This window comes from Eupeodes corollae, chromosome 2 (assembly GCF_945859685.1).
Source record: "Eupeodes corollae chromosome 2, idEupCoro1.1, whole genome shotgun sequence".
NCBI lineage: Eukaryota > Metazoa > Arthropoda > Insecta > Diptera > Syrphidae > Eupeodes > Eupeodes corollae.
Genome location: NC_079148.1, coordinates 26,829,920 through 26,849,843, shown reverse-complemented (window position 1 = coordinate 26,849,843; position 19,924 = coordinate 26,829,920). Strand labels below are relative to the sequence as shown.

General features: G+C 32.7%; 1 protein-coding gene across 8 annotated transcripts in view; it reads left to right on the top strand.

Annotated features, from left to right (window-relative positions):
* The window catches only part of LOC129947773 (eye-specific diacylglycerol kinase), a 413,734-nt gene that overhangs the window by 350,340 nt on the left and 43,470 nt on the right, over positions 1-19,924 (top strand). For all 8 annotated transcript variants that reach the window (XR_008781760.1, XR_008781761.1, XM_056058465.1 and 5 more), the window contains 2 exons: positions 14,770-14,896; positions 15,316-15,519. Coding sequence is in view for 6 of the 8 variants with exons in the window: in XM_056058465.1 (XP_055914440.1) it covers positions 14,770-14,896; positions 15,316-15,519 (331 nt within the window). In the remaining 2 variants the exon portion in view is untranslated. The remainder of the gene's footprint in view (positions 1-14,769; positions 14,897-15,315; positions 15,520-19,924) is intronic.

The following is a 19,924-nucleotide window of genomic DNA, read 5'->3' as shown; positions in this document are numbered from 1 at the left end:
TTCAAAGTGAAAGCTGTCTAAAGAGCAGGCCCTTTTTAAAATAAAACTCCTATTGGAAAACCCCTTAACTATTTTATCAAAGCCCCAAATACGTATGTATGTATAAAGTTGCAAATCTCAAGGTATTATTTTGAGCATTATTTTCTTTCGGTATTTTCAGATAAGGAAAAAACACTCCCTATCCAAGCTTTAACCATGAGAAAAAGTTTCCTGAAAGTTTTCACCACCAATTCAAAATTAATTATATTTTCACTGAAAAATTACTCGTAAACTGTTATTTTGTATTCATAGAGGCTTACATTTTCCAACTTGCTTAGGATAGTAAATTTAAATCCATTTTGTTTCTTTCCTAGAATTTGTTAAATAATACAACAATGTTTGTCCTTAAAAGCTTTTTGCTTTAAAAATTGTTTTACTACTGCGAATCTTCTATCACTTTCATCCCACGAAACCTCTTTAAATTACAAGCTATTTAAACTTACACAAAGTGACAGAAACCCTCCTTATGTTTGGCTCTTCCAAATGCCATATTGCACTTCCTTTATAGTAGTAGAAAATATTATGCCCTTATACTTAATTATTCTACAATTATAGCTCCATTATGCTTCCATTTTCCTGTAAATACTGTTTCTTTAAATTGTACATTCAAATTAGCTTATATTTTGCAAGAACCAACTTCAACGTTGTCGTTGTCGTTTTCGTCGTCGCCATTTAAGCTGGCAAATTACCTTTAACGACTTTGTATAGATATGTACCTAAGTGTAAGGCTCGAATAAGAGCTTCCCCTATTTACATTTCGAAAAATAAGAGCAAAATAGAGCCACTTCAACTTTCCTCCGTTTTCCGTTGGACTAGGAAGGCTGATAGTCTATGAGTAGGAGGAGGGGGAGGAGGAGTAGGGCGTGTGGGGGGAGGTTTTGAGGGAGAGGGTGTTGAGGTGTGGTATAATTTTAATAGTAACAAATAGGAAAATGGCTACTACCTACATCTAAAAGCTACAAGCTTCAAGCTCCAAGTGTTGACTCGACTGTTGATTTTGTTTTTTTTTTGTGTTGTCACGCTTTATCAAGCATTTTTAATGATAATGGCTGCTTAATCGTTACGAAATAGCGCAATGATACCGTTTTTGTTTTATTTTTTTCTTCTTTTTTATAATTACATCATTAGGGGAATAAATACCACGTAAAATGTTTATCTGATATTTTCGATATCAAACCAACCAAGGCTGATGGAAATAAGTATTATTATTATTTATCTGACAAAAAAAATTCACCCCAAATGGATTTAGGGGGAGTAGTAGCCTCTTAAAATAATTAACTTCCATTCGCATTGATTTATTGTTATTTGTGATTCGACATAATTTCATCAGACAAGCAGACAAAAATATTTAATTTATTTAAAAATCCAACAAACTGTTAAAATAAATAAAATTTTCAACACTATTGAATTCGCCGTAAATCACTTGTGACATATTTTTTGTCTTTAGGTATAAATTGGATTGAAATGCAATCAAATCCTTTTGTACATTGGTCGATTAATATTTGACATATTTCCGTTTTTTTTTTAATTGTTTAATTTTTTCTCCGCTCCAATAAAGTTTTAAGTGATTAATAAATAATAATCTGTAATAAGTTAAATGAATAAAATATACATTTTCCACCACTATTACAGACGTGAGTGAAATGCAAATATACAATTTATGAACATATTGCAAATCGATTGTGTGATATAAAAATTATAGTACGAGTGCGTGGTTTTATTTTTTTAATTGAAACTCGTCTACTGATTATGACTTCGAATGGATGCAGCAACACTTATTCAACAACAAAATCCAATAAATCCTCGCCTTTCAGCGATTGGTAATGAGCGTAGGGCAGCTTTTAGAAGGCGCAAACATGATTCGGTTGGCACTTGGCGGAAGCAGAGGTAAGATTTAGTAAAGACAATTTACAACTTAAGACAGTTTTCCATTCAAAAAATTTCAAAAACTAATAAAAACAAGGAGACAACTTGGACACATTTGCCGCACAGTCAGTATTGAAAATCTGTGAAGAATTTCCACAAATAATTTTTATGAACAACATATCACTCTATCAGACAAAAATCCAGTTTATATAAACGGTGATTTTTTAAGAGCTTGAGAACTTTAAAAAAAAAAAAAACGCATCAAATTTGCAAAATCTCATCGATTCTTTATTTGAAACGTTAGATTGGTCCATGACATTTACTTTTTGAAGATAATTTCATTTAAATGTTGACCGCGGCTGCGTCTTAGGTGGTCCATTCGGAAAGTCCAATTTTGGGTAACTTTTTCGAGCATTTCGGCCGGAATAGCCCGAATTTCTTCGGAAATGTTGTCTTCCAAAGCTGGAATAGTTGCTGGCTTATTTGTGTAGACTTTAGACTTGACGTAGCCCCACAAAAAATAGTCTAAAGGCGTCAAATCGCATGATCTTGGTGGCCAACTTACCGGTCCATTCCTTGAGATGAATTGTTCTCCGAAGTTTTCCCTCAAAATGGCAATAGAATCGCGAGCTGTGTGGCATGTAGCGCCATTTTGTTGAAACCACATATCAACCAAGTTCAGTTCTTCCATTTTTGGCAACAAAAAGTTTGTTAGCATTGAACGATAGCGATCGCCATTTACCGTAACGTTGCGTCCAACAGCATCTTTGAAAAAATACGGTCCAATGACTCCACCAGCGTACAAACCACACCAAACAGTGCATTTTTCGGGATGCATGGGCAGTTCTTGAACGGCTTCTGGTTGCTCTTCACTCCAAATGCGGCAATTTTGCTTATTTAAGTAGCCATTCAACTAGAAATGAGCCTCATCGCAGAACAAAATTTGTCGATAAAAATGCGGATTTTCTGCCAACTTTTCTAGGGCCCATTCACTGAAAATTCGACGTTGTGGCAGATCGTTCGGCTTCAGTTCTTGCACGAGCTGTATTTTATACGGTTTTACACCAAGATCTTTGCGTAAAATCTTCCATGTGGTCGAATAACACAAACCCAATTGCTGCGAACGGCGACGAATCGACATTTCACGGTCTTCAGCAACACTCTCAGAAACAGACGCAATATTCTCTTCTGTACGCACTGTACGCATTCGTGTGGTTGGTTTAATGTCCAATAAAGTAAACTGAGTGCGAAACTTGGTCACAATCGCATTAATTGTTTGCTCACTTGGTCGATTATGTAGACCATAAACACATTTCGAACCGAAATCCTAACCTCAAAAAAATCACCCTTTACAAAATTAGAGACTACCAAATGCACAATTAGATGAGATTCAAAACCAAGTGTCTGAGTTACTTGAGAATGACATAATAGAAGAGTCTATCAGTCCATAAAATTCACCGTGACTTATAGTTCCAAAGAAAAACCAAACCGGGCAAACTAAATGGAGAGAAAGTAGTACATTTTAGATCACTGAATAAAAAAGTTGTAGATGATAAATTTCCACTCACGAGATTAGAAGATGTATTAGATAAACTAGGTAATGCTAAATATTTTCCCACTCTAGATATGACAAGCTCTTTTCATTAAATCCCACTTAACAAACATTCTAGGCCAATAACGCCTTTTTCAACAAATGAAGGTCATTACCATTCAAGAGACTACCTTTCGGGTTAAAAATCTCAACAAATAGTTTTCAGAGGATGATGTCGATCGCTCTTAGTGGTTTACAAGCCTCAGCTTTTCCAAATGTTGATGATGTAATAGCTTTTGGCAAGAATTTGAAAGATCGCAACGAAAGATTAGTCAAAGTCTTAGGAAGGTTACGTAAATATAATTTGAAACTAAACTTAGAAAAATGTAATTTCTTGAAACCAGAAGTAATTTATTTGAGTCATCTGATAACATCAAATGGAGTAAAGCCAGATCCAACGAAGTATGAAACAATTAAAAATTATCCACTGTCTAAAAACGAAGATGATGTAAGAAAATTTGCAGAAATAGCTAAACGTCTGGACCGGTTATTGAAAAAGAAACAGATATTCTCTTGGACAGAAGATTGTGAGAAATCCTTTAACAAACTTCAGCAAAATTTAATGACTCCTCCCATACTTAGTTATCCAGATTTCAAAAAAACTTTCATACTAATCAATCTTGTCACAGGGTAGTTTTGAAAACATGGGAGGGGAAGGAATGGGACAAGAAAACAAAAAAAAACTGTGTTCATTTATTTTTGAAGTTTTTTTCAATATATATGTTTAGTTTAAAGTGACTTCAAAAATAAATAAACACTGTTTTTTTGTATTCAATTTTAAAAAATATACAACTTAAGTTGTTTTGGTAAGATTATTTTAAAAACTATATTTCGGTTTTGAAGTGTCATTGTAGATATTTCAAAGGTATTTGTTAACTTGTGTGTTTCATAAAAACAGTTTTCTACAGTTTTTCTACAGCTGAACAAGCCTAAAACAGTTAACAAACGAACCTTTTCTTCCACTTTAAATGTCAAAATAACACATGGAACTAGAAAGGTACTGGAAATTAAGTGGACATTTTCTAGTTTCAACAAAACCCATCTTCCTCGTTTCCGTCGCAATTCTCAAAAACGCTTTAATCTTGCGGTTTTGCCATATCATTGCTGTAACCTATTAATTGGATGAACCTTTGGAAAATGTGCCTCTAGTGTTGACGGTTGAGTTGTGCACAATTCTTTCCAGAACGATGTTAAAAAAATCTTATGACACATCAGGTTGTTGACAAACGTCTTCAGACCTTCACATAATATAGTAGAAAGGAGCTTACAAAAGGAGTGTCATTGGAAACGAGCGTAGGAACTGACGATGACTTAGTGTTGCGCACATTATTTACAAATGACAAGAAAGTTTTACTAACTTTGGGACTTTATTTTTTGACGTAATTGCTGGTCATGCAAAAATGTAATGTTTCGAATATTTCCGTTACAAGTTTTTCTAGCTTGTTTAAACTTATTCCGGTTTTCCTCAGTAGGGTTTGCTTTATAAATCTGGAAACTTACATCTTTGATCCTATAATAACCTCTTTACATGAGTTTTCTTTAGGTTTGAAATAGTTAAGTTTGTAAACATATCAGCGCTGAAATCCACGTCACTGTCGAGAAAGCATAAATAAATAAATAAGGTGGCACAACAGTCCGTAGAGAACCAGGGCCTAGTGACTTACAACTCTTAACCATTCTTGTGTGCGTGTACTTTTTTTAGGGATGGAGGGGACCTACAGTTTATATGCCGAACCCGAACGGCTAATTTGAGAAAACACTTTTTCATGACAAGAATTACTCTTGGAGAATTTGTCAATTCCTCACAAGAGGCAGTACGTGTGAAAAAAAACTTTAGGTGGCACAAGCAGGAATCGTACCATCATGCCACGGGTACTACATCGAGGAAGCATAGTGACCAGTTAAAGTTCCTCAAGACGTCTTTGAGACCGTCTCAGTTGTCTTTCTCATATTGCCATACGGTTCTCGTAGGTTTTTTCTCTTTAACTGAAGTTTTTTGGCATGAAAGGTTAGCAGATATGACACAATGGTCGGATGTTAAAAAGATTCTGTCATTAAATAAATAGTATTTTGTGCCTTGCTTTAATAAAATGGATATTGATGAAGCCTTTCGGAGCCGTTAAAAAAAAAAATAAATCACGAAATACGAAAAAACAAATTTAAATTCTGACGAGAAAAAAAATCAACCAATCTTTCAATTTGGAACTTAAAGGATAGTTTCCACAAGAACAATTGCATTTTCTTCACAACGTTTCTCTGTAAAAATTAAGTTTGAGCTTTGTCTTAGGTAAGGTTAGGTTGGAGTTGCCGTCCAGATGTCACTGACGCACCTAGACCTCAAGGGTTCATTGTATACCACTAATGAGGTTACTCATGGGAGAGTAATGAACTTAAACAAACCATTTCGTACTTTTAATAAAGTTAGAGAGACGTTTTGTGTCAATCGTTGCCACTTCACTGGTATTATCGAAGAAGGGATTACCGAGAAAGTTATTCCTTCTAATGGAGAGTGCTGGACATGTACATAGGAGGTGTTGGACTGTTTCCTCTTCTTCCTCATCCATGCAGCTTCTACAGAAGTCATTTGTGTAGACCCCTAGCCTCAGAGCATGTCTACCTATGAGGCAGTGTCCCGTTATTACTCCAATTATAGAGCTTATACTTTGTCTGCTCAGTGACCGTTTTAAGTCAATACTTGGCCATATTTGCTTAGTTGCTAGGCAGGTGGTACTCTGTGACCATCTAGCATTCGTTGATTCTAGAGCATATTGCTTGAGAAGATATTATCATGTAGCAACTGGTGTTCCTATGTTATGTTTTTGTCTAACATTAAGCAGAAGTGTTGCGTTTTTGGCGAGCTCATCGACTTTTCAATTTCCCTGAATCATATGCCTTACAAAAACCCTGCGGCTTGTTCAAGCTTAAGAAATCGGAGAACGCGTTTTGTGGGTAGATGTCATTTGCTTGTAGAAAAAAATGCGTTCTATCTAAATGAGGCTGAAATTGTCGATTTCCGTTATGGGAAAACTGACTTGGAGAATTTGTACAGATACGTCAAAATAGCATTGAGTTACACAACACGAATCTTCACTGAACTTTTTAAATTACAATTTTTTTAAGTATTATTTGCCAAAATTTTAAACTGTTACAAAATTTCATTCTGGCTTAAAAAGCAAAAAATAAAGCATCTCTTTACTATAAAATAAAAATCCAATGATTTCTCTTTAAAAAATTACATTTTTTAAATATATCAAAAGAAACCTCTTATTCGAAGCCCCTATACAAACAATTCTATAGCTTAAATTTTAACACATTCAAAATCTTGTTACAAGTGTTATTTACAAGAAATAGATTTAAACTCTTGTAATTTGAACTGAAAACGACATCAGTTAACCATTGAACTAACTACTTCTATTTTATAAATTGCCCTTCTCAGATTCATTCTTTTTTATGTATATCAAACTGCACTATCGACAGCACTGTTTTGTTAACATTATACCTAACCATCAAGCGGAAACCTCTCGTGCAAGCTCTACAGACATCGTATTTTCGTTTCAAAAAGGCAAAAATAACACAAAAAAATAGTTTTACCTCTCCATCTGTTGGATTCAGCAGTAAACGCTATCGAATACTTGTCAAAATTGAAATTGAACTAACCAAGTGTTTGCTGACATGCCCCACACGCTAAGTTTTATGTGATGGTGCACTCTGCTGGTGCTTGAAAATTTTTACTAAAAAAAAAGGAAAAATAAAAAATGAATAGCAACCCCAACACTTGATTATTGTCATGTCAGCTCATGTGACAGGATATTTGAAACTATATTCCTGCAGTAGTTGTATAGTTGTTCCAAGTTCCAACAACTGCATCAGAACTTACAACACTAAAAGCATGTGTACCAGGAAACAGAAAAAAAACTTCCTGAAACAAAAACAAATGGATTTCCGCATCCGGAACGGAGTGCAATGGTCAATTTGATCAGGTCAGCCGAGTGTAAATTTGTCTGTTGGTTTTTGAGCACGTACATTTTTGGTATAACTGTAAAGGAGTATTAAAAGTATTTTCTATTTGTTTTACTTTGAACTTAATCTCGCAAAGTAGGTCATCCTACATACATACATACGGGTTTGTGTATATCTTGAAAATCACATCAAGGTATATTTTGACAATTTCAATATTAACAAATTAATTAGCTCATGTTCATCTTATTTCTAAATGTTGTTGATATACCACAATTTGTCATTATTCACAAAACATCAAAGTCACGAGCACCTTTAACCTTATCAAACTCCATTTTGAAAGTTAACGGAAGACAGTAATAATTTTCTAATTGAATAACTTAGCATGTCCTAATGACTGATGTGTTTGAGATTGTTTGAGATAGGCTACACGTGTGTCTTGATGATTTCCCAAATTGAATGGTGAATTATTAACTAAGAGATATTAACCATACTGTTATAGTAGCAACACATTGACATTGTCCAGAGATATACTTTGAAATCCATAGATATAGACGAAGAACACATATTTGACAAAGATGAAGCAATTAAAATTTAAATTTCAAATCTTTGTGTTTTGAGCTTTTGACATTTATATTTTACAAGAACTGTTCCTTGTAAAGTTCAAGTTTCGCTTGAATTTTTTATTAGCTACAGATATGGGCTGAGATTTTGGGAAAACCTAATTTGCAAAGTGCTTACATAAAGAAGTAGCCTTTGTCTCTAAAACATACAACGTCAGAGTCTAACAATTCAAAAATTAATTCAAAAAACTATTTGTCAAATATTGTAAAACATGACATTTTCTTACTATTTTTTTAAAGGTTTGAGGCCAGATTTGAGAATTAAAATATGTATCTGGAATTTGTTTTTGGTAACAATCATTTAAATTAATCTCATTTTTGTTTATGACTTTTATAAGGTTAGGTTAGGTTAACGTGGCTGCGGATTAGAATCCACACACTTAGGTCAAAAGAAAAGGCCCATTCTGATACCACATGAATCTAGAGAATTACTTCTTACTAGTCGAACCATTTTGAACTTTTTATAAAGCGAAGAAGATATTTGATATCCTTTTTAGCTAGTTCACTGGGATTATCAAAAGAGTAGTCTCCCAGATAAAGTTTTCGTCTTAGTGAAAGAGCAGGGCAAGTGCAGAGAAGGTGAGAGATTGTTTTCTCTTCTTCTTCGTCCATACAGCTCCTGCAGAAGTCATTTCAGAGAGTGTCACGTAAGGACACCTATTAGGGAGATTATATGAAGTCTGCTTTGAGATAACAAATCTTTTGAGCGCTTTAGGTCCAGTGAAGGCCATATGAGTTTTGTGGCTTCGCATGTTGGTAAATAGTGCCACCTAGAATTTGCTATCGCAGAAGCTGTTTTTTTTAGCATAAGTTTACATGCAACTATCGTTATACCTATCTTCTGCCTTTCAGGTGAAATAGGCATTAGGGTTCCATTTTTATCGAGTTCATCGGCCTACAATTCCCGTGATGTCTCTATGGCCCGGCACCCAACATAGGTGTTAAATTGCTGCGCCATTTCCATAAGAGACGATGGACAATCGAGGGCCGTTTGATATTTGGTTGAGACACCGTCAAGAGATTTAATAGCAGCCTGACTGTCAGAGAAGACGCGGATATCAGAAGTTGATATCACGTTTTCTCTTAGCCAGGAGAGAACCTCTTTGATCGCTAAAATTTCCGCTTGGAAGACGCTACAATGATTAGGGAGGCGGAATGAGATGCTTAGATTAAGATTTTCTGAGTACACACCACTACCAACTCCAATATTTGTCTTGGATCCATCTGTATAAAAATGAATACTTTTGTTATCCAGGAGTTTTTTGTCTTTCCATTCATCTTTGGATGGAATGGATACCTGGAAGTTTTTTCCAAATTGGGGTTTAGGAATCATGTAATCTGTGTACTTTGGTATAGAACCAAAGAGGTTTAAAATGATGTAGTACCCCACATTGCTGATGGTCTATTGAAATGAGGCGTCGAGTCTTATCGCTGCCACTTGTTTACTGAATATATCGAGGGGTTGCAGATGAAGGAGAGTGTCTAACGCTGCTAAGGGTGTGGTTCTCAATGCCCCGCTTATGTAGAGACATGCAGTGCATTGGACTCTGCTGAGTTTGTCGTAGTATGTGACTTTTTCCAGTGCAGTCCACCATACTGAGACCCCGTACATAAGTATTGGTCGGATGACCGATGTAAATAGCCAGTAGGTTATGCGATGTTGAAAACCCCATTTGCTTCCTATGACTTTCTTGCAAAGGAAAAGAGCTGCTGTAGCTTTTTTAACTCTTTCCTGTATATTAGATTTCCAGCTTAATTTTTTGTCCAATATCAGACCAAGATATTTGGTTTCATTGGTAAAAATTAGTGGTACACCTTTTATTGAAGGAGGTTCAATTACCGGGATCTTGTATTTCCGTGTGAAAAGGGCGAAGTCTGATTTTTGAGGATTAATACTAAGTCCGCAGTGATCAGCCCATCTAGTGAGCATAATGAGTGCATTTTGGAGGAGGTCTCTCAGTGTATTAGGATGTTTCCCTGCGACGGCGATAGCAACATCATCGGCATATGCAACCACTCTGTAGCCGTCCCTCTCAAGGGATATTAGTAGTTCGTTAACCACTATGTTCCACAGGAGAGGGGATAGAACACCACCTTGCAGAGTGCCTCTACTGATATACCTTTTTGTGCAAAAATCCCCAACTTAGAGTTGATGATCCTGCTTTTTAGCACAAGATTAATCAACTCACAGATTGAGTATTCGACGTTTACAGTCGTCATAGCAGAAGTGATAGCGAATGTGTCAACGTTATTAAAAGCGCCCTCAATATCCGGGGAGGCCACCATAGTATATTCCTTTTGCTCTAGGGAGTATTCGATAGTTCTTACCAGAGTGTGCAAGGCTGTTTCTACCAATTTTCCTTTGCAGTAAGCATGCTGAGACATTAATAGTCTCTTATCAATGCTATTACGTATATGGATATCGATCAATCGTTCCAGAGTTTTGAGAATGAATGATGATAGGCTAATATGTCTTAGGTCCTTAGGGTTGACATGCGAGCATTTGCCCGCCTTGGGAATGAAAACTACTTTTACATTTCTCCATCGCTGAGGTATATAGACCCGATTAATACAACTTTTATAAGACTTTTAGTGCCTTTTAGTTTTGTGTTTGTTTTGAAAGATGTCAAAAATGGATTTAGAGTTACCGTCGTTTGAAAACAATAGAAACCAAAATGGCAAACAAACAAACTTTTGTAAAATGTTTTCATATCAATGGTTGAACTTCATAATCTTGCAGGTCAAAACATTAAAAACAATTCTGAGCCATCGTTCGTCATTTTCAGATAACAAGCACCAAAACTAAACAACACTTCGTTAGTCTACTAATGCGAGTGCTTTGGCTTTGAAGAAAAAAACATATATTAACGAGTTATAGAGACATGACACATTATTTTGATATCATCTTATCTTACTAATATTATAAATGTGAAGGTAAGTCTGTCTGTCTGTCTGTTACACAATCACGCTTAAACTACTGAACCAATTCGCATGAAATTTGGAATGAAAATATTTTGATGCGACTCAGCAATATTTAATTTCAGAAACTCGGAAGCTGCAAATCCCGTAGATGAAGTTCAAACCTATCAGTCTGGCCGGTATGTCAGCAGCAACGAAGCTGTGTGGCGTCTGTTAAGGTTTCCCTTACATGAAAGGCACCCCTCCGTGTGCATTTAGAAAACAGCGAAAGTGTGTATTTTACGGAAAATAATTTACAAGAGAGGCTATCTTATCCACCTAAAATTACTCTCACCTCTTTCTTTGAACTCTGTACAAGAGATGAGTTTGCGAGAACGCTTCTTTACGTCGGGGTACCAAGGTATTATTCACCTGGAATGCAACACAAAAAAGGAATGGAAACGTAGAAGGAGTTCCAGTTTAAAATTGCCCTGGTGTCAAATCCGAAGACGCCTTAAGGCGAGTATACACGGTCCATGTAAGTAACATGGAATGTTTCTGCTTCAAAATGATTTGCCATCATGTGCGTGGCCAACCTCTCTCTGATCTAAAAAAGCATAATGATCAAGAATTAACAACATTTCGAGAGACGTGTGAGACCATAAGGTGCTTAGAAATAGACAGGCAATAGGAACTAACTCTAGAAGAGCAAGAGCTTTTTGCTATATTAGTACAGAGCAACATGTGGACTGTCAAATCCTCAACAATTGTTTAATAAGTCTAAAAATGATATGGCGGATGATATTTTACACAGAGTTCAAGAACAAAATCCGACAGATATAATTTAGAATGAGGCGTTTACTTTTGTAGAAGATCACATTATAAATATTAAAATAATGTCTATCCAAACCTGCAAATAAATATGGGCAATCATGAGTAGTTGTGTCCAACTAATGATATAGTTATCCAGATAAACGAACAAAAAATGTCGGACATAGAGGGAGATATCGTCGAGTACCTCTCAGTAGACAAAGTTATGGACACGGATCAAGTAACATCATACCCCATAGAGTTTCTTAATTCTTTGGAATTATCAGGGGTTCCTTCTCATAAGTTGAGATTGAAAGTTGGTGTTGCAGTCCTGTTTATGAGACGCAACAAAGTTATGTAATGGTACACGGCTTTAGATTACTTACCCAGGACGAAATAATAATAAAAGCTTTAATCATGACTGGAATAGCAAAAGTAAAAAAGGTTTTAATTCCCCGCATTCCGATAATTCCAACCGATTTGCCGTTTCAGTTTAAAAGAGTGCAGTTCCCTCTGAAAATTAATTGAATTTTTTAAAGAGGGTATTATTGACTTCTTAAAGAACTGCAAGGATCGTACAGGATGCCTCAGGAGCCAGTTATAGCTATCATTGGTTTTTTATCTTTGAAGCCAATCATGAAAATTTTGTCATTAAAAAAATATTTGATTGAAATTTAACGAAAACCTGTCATTGAAAATGTCTGACATTGAAAAACAAATCAGTGTAACGAACCGTTTTACTTTTGGATAAAAAGAACACTGGTCGACAAAATTACATATTTGTTTCTGTTGCACAAGCAAAACAATACTTTATTTAAGAATTAAGATGTCCTTTATTCGAATCTCTCTTTTAAATGTCTTCTTAAACATCGAGTTTTTAAAATACTCCACTTTTAAAAATGTTAAAACATTCAAAAACAGGGTTTTTGACGCTTAGTTAAAGCTTAAAGTATATCTTTACAATAAATTGTATGATGATTTTACAAAGTACTAATCTTCTCTTTTAGATACCATTTCAAGCATTTAAGTTTTTTACTAAGTTTCTCAAAATGCTCATTAGTTTATGAGTCTTTATTTGAATCTATATGAATTTTCGAGAAAAACTTGAATATTTTACTTTCATATATTTGAAGAATATTTATTGGACCTAATTTTTAGTGCTGATTTTGATCGAATCTCCTATTTTAACTATTTGATCAAGTTTTAAAAATACTCGTTTTCAACATTGTTTTTATGTCTTTTAATTGTATTTAAAAAACTTGATATAATAGAATTGTTTAGACAACAGATTCGTTACCAGAACAAAACTTACTTTCAAATCGTTTTTCATTTTTCTAGCATTTTTTTATTTTTGTAAGACAGATGAAATCAAACAACATTTAAAGTTTTTGTCGAATGTTATATGAAAAAAGAGGCAATGATGCGACCCACACTAATAACTTCCCACCCCGTCTGTCGATTTCTCTTGCTTAAAAATTTGTAGGTTTTCGTGTTGGGTTTCAAAATTTGTCAGTTGAATTATTCTTTAACATTTTAAAATTACCAACCATATTTTTCAGGTAAAGAAATAGTTCAGTTTGAAAATCTAGTTTTGTTAAATAGATTTTTGGTCGAAAACAAATTTTTACCAATTTTAGTAGCATTTCTTAAATTTTTACAAATTGGATGAATGAAATTGATTTAAGAGATATAAAAACCGAGCATCAATTTTTAGCAAATTTGCGTACTACTATTTATGAAAAAAACGGACTGTTGGGTTTTTATAAAAAAAACTACTGTGTATCGAAAAAAATATTTTCTGTGAAATAAAAAAAGTTTGAAGACAAATATTTTTAGTTTTTGAAAAGCTATTTGAGTCGAAAGTAAATTTTTAAAAAGTTTTAGAATTGTTTCTTTTTAGGTTTTTATTTTTTTTGTAAAAAAAACTGTCTATTTACATCGAAAATAATAAATAAAAATAAATAATGTTTTTTTTAAGGCTGTTATTTTGTTATAACAAAAAAATGTCAATTTGATTTTTCGCAAGATTTTAACAGATTTTGAAAACGTTATTTTTCGTTGCAAGAAAACAATTTCTGAAATGAAATCATTTTTAATTCGTAAAATGACCGATTTGACAATTTTGTTTTAGTTTGTTTGATTTAAAAAAAAAACGTTAACTGGATTTTTCCAAAAATATACTGGTATAATATGAAATTTAGTTTAATGTTCATTTTTTTTAAACTGCTATGGTAAAAAAACCACCCACGCAATTTTTTTGAGAGCCCTATCTTTGGAGTCGATATCTCTACTGGTTCTTCTTAAGACAAAAATTCAAAAAATTTTCTCAAATACAAATTTTCAATGACTTATAATAGCTGAAGGCAAATTAATGCCATAAAAATGTCGGTATTGGTCTTCCCAAAAAATCAGTTATGTTGTTTGAAGGTTAGCGTTGGCAACCATAAGCAAAAAACTACTGTTTAACAGCTGCCAGCCAAGATACCAGTGTTCCATTCACAAATGCGTTGGTAATTAATTGGTCATTCAAATGTCAAAACTTATTTAGTGTTTTTGTAAGATGGTGAAGGTTCAAAAATATAATTATTTTTAAACTGTAGCGGTTAAACTTTTATTATTTTCGAAATAAACAAACAAAATTCTGTGCATCGCTTCACATTTTGCTTTGACTAAGCTTTCAGCTATCAAACCATTTCTTGAGGGTTTCTAGCACTTTTGTACACAAATTTCAATAAATTTGAACTTCTGTTGGCTTTCGAGACACCCTCTATATTCTATACAATCAATTTTTTTTTTGCAGATTATTATCAAATTATTTCGACGTCTTCGAAAAAGTCTTTCGCATTTCTCACATCTTAATTTTTTTTTGTATAAATATAAATTCAAAAAATTGGAATTGATATAACATTTTATAATAATTTTATAAACTTAAAAATTAAAAAAAGAAACTTTAATTTATTATTTTTGTTTTTTATGTTTTTACAGAAAAGCTGCAGTAAAACGAACGATACGGATTATTCCAGATTGGACGGAAAATGCTATTCAAGGTGATCATTATTGGAAACCAACATCGGTTTCTGGCGATTTGTGCTGTGTGGATAACGAGTGTCGGGTATGTATTATAATTTACATCCATGAGTAGAATAAACATTAAGTAATTTACAAGTTTTTCCTTATCGATATTAAAGTTCGAGCTTACTCCAAAAATGTGCTTCTTCTCCAAATGGGAGAAAAAAATACAAAAACTTGATTTTTTTTTTTAAATTCAGTATTCAAATTTAATCATTGACTTAATTTTCTTAAACTTACATTTTACGTATGAAAATAAAATTTAACATAATTCAACAAATAAACTAACAATGCACTTCTTATAAGTGGAATGACGTCTCCAGGCTTATTCTTTAAAAAAAGTGTGTACACTTAGGCGTATACGCACTTTTTTAATTGAATTCTCTTTTTAACAAATGTTTTGCGTTTTAGTTAAGTTTAAAATTTTATAAAATTTACTTATTATGTGTGTCTTTTTTTTAGAAAAATGGTCCTCGTATGAAATGCTCAGCATGTCAACTAATCGCTCATCAAAATTGCATTCCCATCGTCAATGAAAAGACTCAATTAGCATGTAAGCCAACATTTCGTGACGTAGGTGTAAGACAATATAGAGAGCAAACGACAACCCATCATCATTGGGTGCATCGACGCGCCGAAAAAGGAAAATGCAAACAATGTGGAAAGGTAACTATTTTACATATTACTGTTTTTATTACATTATTCGAAATTATTTAAAATACGAGTACGACTTATGTATGTATAGGGATATTCGTTTCTTGTTTTTTTTATTTAAATTTTTGTCAACTTGAAGTAATAGAAATCTCTTTTTGAAGTAATAGAAATCTGGTTTCAGAAAACCCTATAATTCATCTAACTAGAGTAATTCAAATGATTTTCATGTCAAGAAAACTTTAAATTCGATATCAAAATATAAATAGGTTTTCTGAGAACGAACTTCTTAAAGAGATGGAAGCCTTCTTGAAAATTAGTGTTTGAAAGAAAAATTCAAACTATCGAAATGTTCTTCTTACTACAGACTGAATCTTCCTAATTTCTGTTATGATTCCTCTGATTTGTTAAACGTTCACGTTGGGCGCCATGTTTTGTTTGTCCATAAAGAGTTTTAAAAACAATGTGTGAATGTAAATTCTTGGCTATGAAAGAAAAACAAAATTAAATATTTATCACAATTTTGAGGGTATATTGCAATACAGTTATAATCAATAATTCATCTAAGGTTAATTAAGTCATTTCAAATGCACAAATAAACGAGAAATAATCCCAATATTTCGTTTAGAGTCAACTGATGTTATTAATTTTAATTAATGCACAACTTCATAAATAATTCACTTGGTTTTTAGCGTTCAAAAATTATACTAAAATATATTTTAGGAATATTTTGATTCCTCATTGCATTTTTTATTATTCTAACTACATTGTTCTTCTTCTTAAGACAATAAAAATTACTTAGTTTTTCAAAAGAAGAAATATCTCCTGACGTATCAAACTTCCTGTTATGTTTTTAGTTAACTTTTCCAAAAAATTAAATGTAAAAATCAAAAAAATGTATTTTACTGAATTTTAAAAACATTATTTAAATCTATATATTTAGAACTAGCTTACACTTATTAGTAAATTTTCACATTCTTGATGTTCGGGATAACAAATTCTTGATGTGCTTACTTGATAATACGTCTGAAATTGAGCTCATGATAAAATGATCGGCATTCTTGAAAGATTCAGCTTAAAGGTAGAATTATTTTTAAAATTAAAAAAGAGGCGGATATTCGACCCACACCGATAACTTCCTATCCCGTCTGTTGATGTGGCTTGCTTAAAAGGTTTGTAGGTTTTCGTGTTTTGTAAAAAAAAATGTCAGTTGAATTACTTAAAAAAAACTTTTGATGATGAAATAGTTTTATTTTAAAATCTATTTTAGTTAACGAGATTTTTAGTCGAAAGCCAATTTATAACAATGACATTAGATGAATGACTTTAATTTGAAGTCAATGTCTTCTATTATTCACGAGATATGAAAACCGAATATTAATTTTTACCAATTTTGCGTACTATTTTTTTTTAAATTTTGTATGATAAAACTTATTGTGGGATTTTCATACAAAATTTAGTGAATGTCGAAATGTTTGAAGTTTGAAGCTAATATTTTTAAATTTGGAAAAGATATTTGAGTCGAAGGTAAATTTTTACCAAATTTTAGAATTTTCAACTTCCCATAGAAAGTTATTGTAATGGGTCCGGTTTGTCAAATTGAAAATTTTGACATTTCTCGACGTTTTACGTCCGTACGTCCGTACGTTCGCGACATTTTTTTCGTCGTCCATAGCTCAAGAAGCAGAAGAGATATCGATTTCAAATAAATTTTGTTATACAGATAATAAGGCAGAAAGATGCAGTAAGGGCTCTCAAAAAAATTGAATGGGTGGTTTTTTTACCATAGCAGTTTGAAAAAATAGGTGAACATTTTGGTTAACCCTAAATATCTTATGAACCAAAATCGCTAGAGACTTGAATTAAATTTTATATAACATATTGTAACGTGATATCATAAAAGTATATTTAAAAAAAAACCATTTAACGGTTTTTTTATAAATCAAAAACATCCGACAAAATTTTGAGAAAAATCAAATTGACAGTTTTTTTTATAAAAAATAAAAATCTAAATAAAACATTACTCAAAGTTGGTAAAAATTGAATATCGATTGAAATATCTTTTAAAAACTTTATATTTAGGCTTCAAACTTATTTTATCTTATAAGAAATATTGTTTTCAACATTCTGAAAAATGTTGAGAAAAATCGAATTCAGTTTTTTTACAAAAAATAAAAACCTAAAAAAAAAATAATAAAAGTTGGTAAAAATGGATTTTCGACTCAAATATCTTTTCAAAACTTTGAGATATTGGCTTTAATTTACTTTTATCTTTAAAAAAATATTGTTGTCAACATTCAATAAAATTTTGAAAAAAATCGAATTGACAGTTTTTGTACAAAAAATTAAAAACCTAAAAAAAATAACAAAAGTTGGTAAAAATTGATTTTCGACTAAAATATCTTTTTTTTAGGTTTTTATTTGTTCCAAAAATTTTAACTGAATGTTGAAAACAAAATTTTTATAAAATAAAATTAATTTGCAGCCAATATCTCAAATATTTAAAAAGGTATTTGAGTCGAAAATCAATTTTTACCAACATTTATGAATTTTTTGCAGGTTTTTGTAAAATTAAATTTTACTGAATGTTGGCAACAATAATTTTTAAAAGAATTAGTTTAAAGCCAATATCCCAAAGTTTAGAAAAGATATTTGAGTCGAAAATTATTTTTACAAACTTTGAGCAATGTTTTTCTTAGGTTTTTATTTTTTATAAACAAAATTGTCAATGCGATTTTTCCCAAAATTTTACAAGATATTTCAAACCATATTCTTCGTTGAACAAAAGTTTGGATATAAAATAATTCAAAATTCTTAAAATTAAGTGAAAAATATTTTTTTTTTTCAGTTTGTTTGATTTATAAAAAAAAATCTTAATTCAATTTTTTACAAAAACTTATTTTTTTAGTATCATGTAAAAATATATAATATAAAATAAAATTCAATTGTTATTGGTTCGTGACATATTTTGGGTTAGCCAAAATGTTCACCTTTTTTCTTAAATTGCTATGGTAAAAAAAAAAACAAACAATCAATTTTTTTAGAGTCGTTTCACCATTATTATCTGTACTGTATAGCAGAATTTATTTGAACTTGATATCTCTACTGGTTCTTGAGCTATGGACGACGAAAAAAACTTCCCGAACGTACGGAAATATCTTAAAAATCTTTTATTTCGACTCTAGGGACTTTTAAACTTCGAGAAATGTGAACATTTACAATTCGACAAATCGGACCGGTTACAAAAACTCCCTATGGGAAGTTAATAAAACGAGTTGTATATTATGGGGTATCAATAAGCTTTTAATTATATTTAAGAGCTCTATTAATGACATTATGTGTGAAATATAACATCGTTTGAATGGCCGCTGCAACTTCGATGGGTGGCGAGCATTCGAAAGGCACAATTTTCGATTTGCATAAAGTAGGTCTTTAGCTAGAATCATGTTCGAAAAAATACAGACCGATAACGCCTCCAACCCAAAATCCACACCAAACAGTATCTGTATTTGGATGTATTGGCACAACCTGAATCTCGCGTGAATTGGTGTCGTCCCAAATCCGGTAATTTTACTTATTCATATACGCATTCATCCAAAAAGGAGCGTCATCTTTAAAGACGACTTTTCGATCAAAATTAGGATCAACTTCCAACAGCTCCAAAATCTAATAACGGAAAAACGACGCTTCGTGTGGTCGTTTGGTTTCAGCTCCTAGGGCAGTTGGGATTCGCATAAGTACAGACCAAAATCATGACGCAAAATTGTGAGACGACCATGTTCCCAATGAAAAGGGCCCAACGCGCATATCGTTGCAACTAGAGAACACACATTTTGATAATAAAGATTTATCGTTTGCACTTCCTGCTCCAAGCTGTAACTTTTCAAGACAGTTTCTCTTTAGTGATTGATTAAAAGGAGATATTTAGACAAAAAGAATAAAAAAGATTTGTCAAAATCAGCCCGTCCCTATTGGATAAAACTGATTTTTTAAAAGCTATAGAAAAGCTTTAAAAGAAACACAAACAATTCAGAAAAATGCATGAAATCTTTTTTTGAATCGATAGTATGGTCCATATAGTTTAATGTTTGAAGATTATTTCATGCAAATGTTGACCTTGACTGCGTATCGAATGGTCCATGGCTTAGTCCAATTTTGGCATACTCTATCCAACAATTCGGCCTTTACTTCAATGTTGCCTTCCAATGCGTCAATTGATGCGGATATTCTATTGGTGTTAAATTGCAAGATCTAGACGGCCAATTGACCGGTCCCGAATGTGAAATAAAATATTCAAGCAAGCTGTGGCAAGCTCTTGCATTTTGGGCAAACAAAGTTAGATATCATCTCACGGTAGCGCTCACCGTTCACAGTTACGTTACGATTCGCATCATCTTTGAAGAAGTACGGTCCAATGATG